General features: G+C 38.2%; 1 protein-coding gene across 1 annotated transcript; it reads right to left on the reverse strand.

Moving 5' to 3' along the window:
* Nucleotides 1–3,566: 3,566 nt before the first annotated feature.
* On the reverse strand, nt 3,567–8,633 carry LOC309705511 (interferon-induced protein 44-like). The gene is made up of 9 exons (XM_082531395.1): nt 7,394–8,633; nt 6,778–6,823; nt 6,316–6,354; nt 6,164–6,197; nt 5,773–5,971; nt 5,239–5,385; nt 4,817–4,988; nt 4,616–4,716; nt 3,567–4,491 (listed from the first exon to the last, which is right to left on the reverse strand). Exons 3-9 carry the CDS (start codon nt 6,350–6,352, stop codon nt 4,321–4,323), a joined length of 861 nt encoding a protein of 286 aa, XP_082387521.1. The 5' UTR covers nt 6,353–6,354; nt 6,778–6,823; nt 7,394–8,633; the 3' UTR covers nt 3,567–4,320.
* Nucleotides 8,634–10,206: the final 1,573 nt, after the last annotated feature.

Consider the following 10,206-nt stretch of genomic DNA (forward strand, 5'->3'; position numbering starts at 1 on the left):
TATTAATGAATCACATATTTTTATATACAGATTAGAAAAATATTTCTAATCAATTTAAATGAAGAATGAAGTAATACATTTATTCAATTTAAAAGCATAATAAGTAATGTTTTTTGTGTTGTATGTTGAGGACTTTGTATTTTTTGTATTTCTAGCTTCATTTTTGTTTTAGGTTGTATGGTTGATAGTGTAGCAAGATTACTTTTGTAAAAGACACTCTGTTATCAATGGGAGTTCTTGGTAAAAAAAAAAAAAAGGTAATAATAATCATGATCCAAAAATGAAGGTGTTTCACCTCCATATTACAGGGAGTGCAATATTATTAGGCAATTGAGTATTTTGTCCACATCATCCTCTTCATGTTGTCTTACTCCAAGCTGTATAGGCTCGAAAGCCTACTACCAATTAAGCATATTAGGTGATGTGCATCTCTGTAATGAGAAGGGGTGTGGTCTAATGACATCAACACCCTATATCAGGTGTGCATAATTATTAGGCAATGTCCTTTCCTTTGGCAAAATGGGTCAAAAGAAGGACTTGACAGGCTCAGAAAAGTCAAAAATAGTGAGATATCTTGCAGAGGGATGCAGCAGTCTCAAAATTACAAAGCTTCTGAAGCGTGATCATCGAACAATCAAGCGTTTCATTCAAAATAGTCAACAGGGTCGCAAGAAGCGTGTGGAAAAACCAAGGCGCCAAATAACTGCCCATGAACTGAGAAAAGTCAAGCGTGCAGCTGCCAAGATGCCACTTGCCACCAGTTTGGCCATATTTCAGAGCTGCAACATCACTGGAGTGCCCAAAAGCACAAGGTGTGCAATACTCAGAGACATGGCCAAGGTAAGAAAGGCTGAAAGACGACCACCACTGAACAAGACACACAAGCTGAAACGTCAAGACTGGGCCAAGAAATATCTCAAGACTGGTTTTTCTAAGGTTGTATGAACTGATGAAATGAGAGTGAGTCTTGATGGGCCAGATGGATGGGCCCGTGGCTGGATTGGTAAAGGGCAGAGAGCTCCAGTCCGACTCAGACGCCAGCAAGGTGGAGGTGGAGTACTGGTTTGGGCTGGTATCATCAAAGATGAGCTTGTGGGGCCTTTTCGGGTTGAGGATGGAGTCAAGCTCAACTTGACGGAGCGCCTGTGGAGAGAGTGAGCAGCACCAAGTTCTTGGGTGTGCACATCACAGAGGATCTCTCCTGGACGTACAACACCACAGCACTGGCCAAGAAATCACAGCAGCGTCTCTTCTTTCTCCGCAAACTAAGAAGAGCAGGAGCACCAGCCCCCATCATGTACACTTTCTACAGAGGCACCATCGAGAGCATCCTGTCGAGCTGCATCACTGTGTGGTTTGGAGCCTGCAATGCGTCCTGTCATAGAACCCTCCAACGCATAGTGAGAGCTGCAGAGAGGATCATTGGTGTCTCTCTCCCCTCCCTCCAGGACATTTACAGCACCCGTCTCACTAAAAAAGCCCTTTGCATAGCGGCGGATCCCACACACCCAATGCAAAGCTTCTTCAAGCTGCTGCCGTCGGGGAGGAGACTGCGGAGTCTCCAGGCCAGGACCAGCAGGCTGAAGGACAGCTTCATCCATCAGGCTGTCAGGAAGCTTAACTCCCTCCCGATTCTGCCCCCTCTCCCCTCTCTCCTCCACGGTCTCACTGAACTCTGTCACACACACACAAACACGCACACTCTCTGACTCACTCACTGGCCTGCACCAGTTACCAGTCACTTTGTGGAGCATTGGACTGCCATTACCTCATAAGACTTTGTTGTTACACTTTCTCTTACCGTACACTACTAAATCTCCATTTGCACTATTTGCCTATTTGCACTACTCTGCCTGGTTTACACTCAATGTCACTTACCCATTATATTGTATATTATACAGCTTTCTTGTTATATGTAAAATTGTATTTATTTAAATTTTTACTTTTTAATTATTTTACTTGCATTTTTTAATCACTTTTATATTTAAATATATTTAAATGTTCATTTGCTATTTATCTAGGGATTGAAGAGTAACGCAATTTCTATTCTCCGTATGTCCTGTACATGTGGCAGAATCGACAAATAAAGTTGACTTTGACTTTTGACTTTGAAACTCCCAGTCCTACTGCCAGTTTCTGGAAGACACCTTCTTCAAGCAGTGGTACAGGAAGAAGTCTGCATCCTTCAAGAAAAACATGATTTTCATGCAGGACAATGCTCCATCACACGCGTCCAAGTACTCCACAGCGTGGCTGGCAAGAAAGGGTATAAAAGAAGAAAAACTAATGACATGGCCTCCTTGTTCACCTGATCTGAACCCCATTGAGAACCTGTGGTCCATCATCAAATGTGAGATTTACAAGGAGGGAAAACAGTACACCTCTCTGAACAGTGTCTGGGAGGCTGTGGTTGCTGCTGCACGCAATGTTGATGGTGAACAGATCAAAACACTGACAGAATCCATGGATGGCAGGCTTTTGAGTGTCCTTGCAAAGAAAGGTGGCTATATTGGTCGCTGATTTGTTTTTGTTTTGTTTTTAAATGTCAGAAATGTATATTTGTGAATGTGGAGATGTTATATTGGTGTCACTGGTGAAAATAAATAATTGAAATGGGTATATATTTGTTTTTTGTTAAGTTGCCTAATAATTATGCACAGATATCCCCCTAAAATAGCTAAAACTAAAGACAAACTAAAAACTACTTCCAAAAAAATTCAGCTTTGATATTAATGAGTTTTTTGGGTTCATTGAGAACATGGTTGTTGTTCAATAATAAAATTATTCCTCAAAAATACAACTTGCCTAATAATTCTGCACTCCCTATAAAATCACACTTCGTGCACAGCTCTCTCTCTCTCTCTCTGTACTTCAACAACAGTTTCCCGTCTAAAAATCTGTTTTCTTCATTATTCGCTTGCTTGTTACGCACAAGTCTACCGTTGTTTACAGCGCTGTCGGCCGCTGTTTTTTTTTCCCTTTTACTTACTTCCAAAAAGAAAACCTAATTTCTGCCGTTCAATAGGCTTCTGAACAAATTTAAACTTTTTAAAATTATGCAAAATGCAAAAAGCTTAACTGTGTCTCTAATAAAACCGCTGTAACTTCAGAGGTGATGTTCATATGTTGATTAATGGTTTTCTTTCGTTTTTGATGTACTGCAGAATATTTTTTATAAAATCCCAGGCCAGGAAAACCTTCATGTTTTTCTGTGTTTTATCTTCAGCTACTTTGACACAAAGGCATCTGCTGTGATGCTCACACCTTTGATAAAGTCTTGCGAGTGTCAGCTTCCTTTTTATAGATACAAAAATATGTTAATGTACTGATCTGAATTATAATATTTCTGACTGTCTGAGGCAAAATTTCCCAGATTCAAATCAAATTGAATCGAATCGAATCGAATCAAATCAAATTGAATCGAATCGTGGATCAAATCGATTCGAGACCTTGTGAATCGGAATCAAATCGATTCGAGAAATCAGTGACGATACCCAGCCCTAATTTAAATAACCTTTATCAGATTTGATGGTTTTGTTACAGACTTCTCAAAAAGTGTTTTGCTTTTCTTTCACAAATGTGGGGATTCAATTGTGTTAAAATGTACAAAACAGTGATGTCATGTTCTGTGACGAGGACCCAGGCACAGAGAGACTTGATGCATTTAAGAATCTTATGATTTAATAAAGAAATTTGCAGACTTGCACAGAGATGGTAAAATTATGATGACTGATAACGGAGACGAAGACAACAGACGATGAGGACAGGGAGGAACAGGGGTTTAAATGCACCAAAGTGACAGTCAGAGAGAACTCGGGACAACATTTAAGGATGCAGGGACTGACAGAGACAGGTTTATCTTGCCTGGCTGGGCAGCTCTCTGGGTGCTCAGCACCCCCAAAGCTCTGATCCTAGAATTGCCCCTGAATTTCAGTACCGTCCCGGTGCTGGTAATTTTTCTTATACAGTTGAGGCCTTTTCTCTGTACCATTAGTTAATTCCAGAGGTCTTCAAGTTATTTTTTTTTGCCCTTTAAGCAAACAGTATTATTAAAGTACTTCATGACTGGGCCAAGTGTCCTCTTTTTGGAAATCAAAATATGGTCATCCTAGTATAATATGAAAGCAGTATAGTTTTCTTACACAATTACATGTCTGTTCAAAGGTTGATAGATACAAGAGCAAAACACAAAAACTGAAAGCCAAGTCTACAAAGCAGGGTAAATGCTTTAGCCAAGGAAATGAGAATCAGCATGCAAAGAATTACTCTGACATTCTTGTTCAGACCCAAAAGTCATTTTAACACAACAATAAACAAGGTTCAGCAGGTCTGCAGTTTGTTAACGTAGTCCTCTCCAAAGTCGATCATCTGCTTCAGAGCAGCCAGTATCAGTGTGTCGATGTCATCATCTGTTTGGATCTCAGAGTGGTAGTTCTTGACAGGAAAGATGCAGTACAGTGGAATACCTGATATCACACTCACTATCTCCATCTAAATTTCAACAGTTTAACATTTGTTAGCATTTATTTTACTTAAAATTTACTTGAATTAAACTGTTGGTAAAAAATAAATAAATATTCCAGCTAAATACTGAAAATTACCACTAGAAAAGTACCTGTTCCTTCAACCAGGTGCTCTTATACACATTTCGTATATTTTTTTTGACTTCTGGACAGGCTTCATCAATTTTGGTGAGAATTGCCATTTGGGGAATTCCTGTCAATACACAGAATATTAAAGAATATCAGAGTTGGTGATGTTTGTCAGCTTATTTAATTCATTTTGGGTTTATCCTATAACCACGCTTGGCTCTTACCCATGTCCCTGGCTGCAAGTCTGACAGTCCTCATCTGTTTTATTATATCATCACTCATGAGTTTTATTTTGTTGGCATCGAGCACAGACACTAAAACATGAACTTTGTCATTTAGAGTGGGCTCCTTGTTGTACTTATGATCATGTTCGGATAATGAAGATTGAGGATTGAACTGGAAAACAATGAAGTTAATTAAACTAAACAAGTATACGCAAATGTTTCACACACACATATACACATATGTATGTATATACATATGTGTATGTATGTATATATATATATATATATCTATATACACACACGTGTTTTTGGAAATCTAACTTTTAAATACACCGTATGTGTTATTTAAAGGCATAATTAAATTGTGTCATTGGATACACCATCAAATAGTGTCTGCAAAAATGCCTTAAACTTCATGATACCGTGTAACCATCCTTCACGTGCCCCTTCATGGCCAGTATGATGTCTTCCACCATAACTCCTGTGTCCTTCTCAAGGCCCATGATGTCAGTGAAGGCAAAAGGATAAAAAGTTCCTGGTCCTCCTTTTTGGATTTTGAAAGTTTCATACTGTAAAACAAAAGGTTTTAACGGTTCTGATAACAAGGTCACCTAATCACTGAAGACTACAAAGCTGGTTTCTGGTTTAGTATAAGGCTGATATCTGTGAGAACAACTATGGAGAAAAGTAAAGTGAAACTAAACTTCAGACAAAGATTCAAGAAGCAAAAAATAAAAAAAACCCATCTGTCACGCAAGAGCAGACCACATCCTAAGACCTCTAAGTGCTAATCTTTACTGTGCTGTAGTGGAAAAACAAGTGAGCTTGGTTCTATGTGCAGCTTTATAGCTGTTTAGTTTCAGTCCCCTAGTTTTGTTACAAATTGCATGACTTTTGTTTAACAAATTGCACAAAATGCATGAGCTTGACTAAACCATACTAGGATTAAAACATACTGTTTTAGTGAAGCTCTTTCCAGAAATTCCATCTGCCAAAGCATTTGCGGCCATTCTGCCTTGTAAAAGAGCATCAACTGAGTTGATGAAGCTGGACTTGCCGGCACCAACGGGTCCATGAAGAAGAATTCTGAGGTGCTGGAGCTCAGAGTTATAAGGCTGGTAATTATTTATGCTCTGGAGATCACTGGTTTTGCCACTGTTCAAAGAAGAATATTTATGAAGTTAAAGTCAAGAAAGTGAAACTGATAGTGGTGCAGATACAGTGGTGAGACTATGCTATGAACACCAATGAGAATGGGAAATTCAGCTGACAGCAACCGATTTTTGCAAGTAGATGATTTAAGACGTTTACGTGGCAACAAAAGCACATTAAGAGTCAAATACTCACGTCCACCCCATTTTCCTCCATTCTTCACTTAAAGCTGAAAACATGCACAGAATTGACAAAAAAACTGAAAATACATTTTAAAGAAAGCCATGACTGATAATACGTAATTCTTTCTGATCTGTTTGACTTTATTGTGTTATGTATTATCTTACTCGGAGTGTTTACAGGTCGAGACTTTTGTCCTCCCATTGCTGTAAAACATTATAGCACAATAATACATCCATACATATGCATTGAAACATTTAGAACATAACACTCTTTGCCCAAAATCATTTGTGTCGTATTGTACTGTGTTGTGCTGCTCTACTCCCATGTTCTGGACCAGAAAACAGGGTTTGATCTTTCGTTTCACTCTATAATACTGAAGTCATTTTTGTACGAAGGTTTGAACTTTGAGAGCGTTTAAACAAGAGAGAAACGTGAAAATGTTGATGCCTGTCTGATAAAAGTGTATAAAGCATGGACTGAGGGATTTTACAGCCTTAAAACATCTATAATAATTGTAAAAAATAAAGTTCGCTACTTCGCGGATTTCACCTATCGTGGGTTATTATTAGAACGTAACACCTGCGATAAACGAGGGAACACTGTAATTTCATAAAATCATTACTCACCTACAAAGAAAGTCTAATATTGTTTTCTTTTGTCTTTAAAATTTCACTGGAAAATAGAAAATAGAAATAAAAGGTTGAGAGAGAAAGAAAGGAAGCAATTTTAGGTAGCACCACCAAATATAACTAAATAACAATAATAAATTACACTGTTGTGAAAAAATTACAAATACGACAGAGGTGCTCATCACTGTTATATGTTCAAGTGCATAGTGTGGAGCATGTCATAAGGCCTTGAGGCAATTAGATGTAAAACACAATATTTATGAATTTTTTAATTTGTAAATTGGTCATATTTGACCCGAATAGGACAGAATATTTGGTATACATATTCAGTAATGCGCATACATTCTTACATATATTTATTCTTATAATTCTCATATTCCTATTCTTATATTTTGCCTTGTTCTTGTGTTTCTTGTATTTTGCACACGTCTGTTGCTGTTGAAAAATGAAACATTTTTAGGTAGCACCACCAATTGTAACTGAATAACAATAATCAATTACATTGTTATGAAAAAAAATACAAATGTATAAAAAGGAATAGAAAGACTAGAAAGAAAATGTAACTTCATTGAAATGCAAAGAATAATGTCAAAGTTATTCTGAAAGTCATTACCTTCTCCTGTGTGGCTCTGGACTGTCTGACTGCAGTGGGGGCAGACAGAGCTCATTTATACTGTTCTTGCTACTTTCACCTTTCTTATCATAATTTTACTTTTACTTTCTTTTTTATTGATGTTGACTCAGTTTACTGTATACCACATTACTTGACTTCACATCACTGGAACTTTCATTACTTTTCACTTAAGATAAGATAACATGAGATGAGATAAGATGAGATAAGATATCTCATTTTATCTCATCTCATGTCATCTTTTCTTAGCTCATTTTATCTTAAGATAAGATAAGATAACATGAGATGAGATGAGATAAGATTAGATTAGATTAGATTAGATTAGACTTTGATTCCACAACGCTGAAATTGCGTTACCCCAGCTCAGGTACAGATGGCAGATGATAAATACAAAAATACAAATAAAATACAAACAAATACAAAATAAGTAAGATAATAAACTATATACAACGGTAGCATACACAGAATGTGATTATTGATAGAGGGTTGTGGAAATATGCAAGACATAAATAAAAGTATTCTACCACTGCTATTACTATGTAAGTAATAGATGTCTACAAATATCTATAAGTATAGACATGTGCATGCACACAAGACGTCCATACTAAATATACATATGCATACATACACATACACATATATCTATACCTGCACACGTCCATACATATAAAAGGTGCATGTGCATGAAGTATCACCATGGATATGCAAGGGAGCGGTCTCTTCGCTGTAACTTCCTTTTGCACGTTTAGAAACCACAAGTTTCTGCTCTTCTGCTCTTTTGCACCTATAGAGCAACTTGAGAAGAGGTTGCGCCATGTATGGTGTGACAGGAGATGACACACACACAGACACACTTGCTCACATACGCTTGCCTTGTCACGTATTTAGCTGAACTGTGTGTAAGCCAGTGGTTTGGACGTGCTTGACAGGCTGTCATACGTGGTTTACCAACCTGTTCTCACTCCCGACGCATAAAATACTGACGATTTGTCACGTCCCTTAACTTCTCAACGGAACAGGGTGCTCGCCTGGTACCCTATCAGCCCATCCGGGGAGCCGTCACGGTCCCAGCTCCAAACCCAGGCCCCGACTTGGTCTCGGAGACGGCTGGGGGACCCGTAACACATATTTGACGACAGTGTCGCCTTCTCCAACGCCTCATAGGCCTTGTTATGGACACACAGGTTGCTGAGGAAAGCTAACCACTCAGGTGGGGGCTGTGCGGCATGTTGGGAGCGGCTAGTTGTCTCCCATCATGTCTCGGGAGCACGTGTTGCCAGTTAAGATGTAAAACTGTGTATCTGCCAGAGGTGGGTCGAGTATTCAAAAATTGTACTCAAGTAAGAGTAGCATTACTGTAAAATATTATTACTCAAGTAAAAGTGAAAAGTAGTCATCAAAAAAGTCACTCAAGTAAGAGTAAAAAAGTAGTTGCTGAAAAGACTACTCAAGTAGTGAGTAACTAATGTCCAATTTTTTTTTTAAATAAATGCTATCAGACAAACAAAAATAAAAAAATATACACATTTTAGTATTTTCAAATAGAATATGTGTAAAAACATCAACAAAATAAGGCACAACAATTCTAATTTCAGTTTTTCACAACATAAAGCCTTTTTAACCAATATCTACAGTCAATAATATAAATATAAACAGTGCAAACCATTTCCAGTGACAAGATATGCTGTAAACTTTATATTCATTTTTGCTCCAAATGGCACAGCAGCCTTAGAAAAAACATTAGAACAAGGCAATTTCAACATATGTAAATACAAGGCAGCTCAGTTTACCATAAATTGTATGGGTGTGCGTCTATTTCTGCATATTTAGCAAAAATGTGCCATTTCTTCACTCAGTGAAGTGATGGTTAAGCTTCAGCAGCAGTTTGCTCTCAAGGTTCTTTCTGTGAAGCTGTAACTATTTACTGTTTAACTGTTTGTGCAAAACACATTGCTAGTATTAACTGAACTCCCAAAACAGAGCTACCCAAATCACTTAAATTACACAGTTGAAAGCACATGTTTATTGTTTGTGTATTTATACACAACTACTCATATATATTCAAATAATCAAAAAATAAAAAAAGTTCATTTTCCTTTTACTACCACACACCAAATCCGGTCCGTGGTACTTCCTGGCTTGTTCAGCCACTAGGTAACAAAAGCTCAACACTGCCAATAGCATCCTGGAGCACTTCCGTTGTGTTTTGGAGTTTGTACATGTTTTTGTTAGGATGCCTGGGTCGTTGACCCAGGGTATTTGAGTTTCTTATATTATTTATACTTTCTAGTCTTTGGTTTCTTTGAGTTCTGTCTTATGGTTTATGTCTCTGTCTTCTTTAGTTGCTCTGTCTCCCCTATCACCTGTATCCCCTTGTCTAGTTCACGTCTCTGTGTATCCTTAGTTCCTATATCCCCGTGTTCAGTCAGTGTTTGTGTCTGCCCTGGTCCCACGTCTCTGTTCCCTCTGTGGTGCCTGCCTGGGAGTCTGTGTTATGTTTCCTGTTTTACTTTGAAAGTCCATGTCTGATGTTAATGTGTCTGGTTTTGCTTCCCCTTGTCTCGTTAGGCCTGATTTGCCCCAGCTGTGTTTCCCTCCTGTTACCCATTCCCTGATTGCTCCTTCTGTGTATTTAAGCCCTGTGTTTCTCTGTGTCTGTGTCGCGATCTACTGTTTACGTTGCTGTGTGTTTTGTCAATCCGCCAGTGTTAGTTTATTTTTGACCTTTTTCCCAGTTATGTTATGTTTGAGTTCAGCATTAAAGCTGTTTTGGTTTAAGTTCTGTCTCCGGAGTC

The sequence above is a fragment of the Aulonocara stuartgranti genome (assembly GCF_965226115.1).
Source record: "Aulonocara stuartgranti genome assembly, chromosome: 4".
NCBI lineage: Eukaryota > Metazoa > Chordata > Actinopteri > Cichliformes > Cichlidae > Aulonocara > Aulonocara stuartgranti.

What these genes read in the sequence shown, in the direction of transcription:
- LOC309705511 (XM_082531395.1), bottom strand. Translation starts at nt 6,352, where the DNA reads ATGGGAGGACAAAAGTCTCGACCTGTAAACACTCCGA. An exon ending in ACGTGAAGGATGGTTACACG is followed by an intron (nt 4,989 to 5,238) that starts GTATCATGAAGT and finishes ATTGTTTTCCAG; the next exon opens with TTCAATCCTCAATCTTCATT. An exon ending in ACTTGCAGCCAGGGACATGG is followed by an intron (nt 4,717 to 4,816) that starts GTAAGAGCCAAG and finishes GTGTATTGACAG; the next exon opens with GAATTCCCCAAATGGCAATT.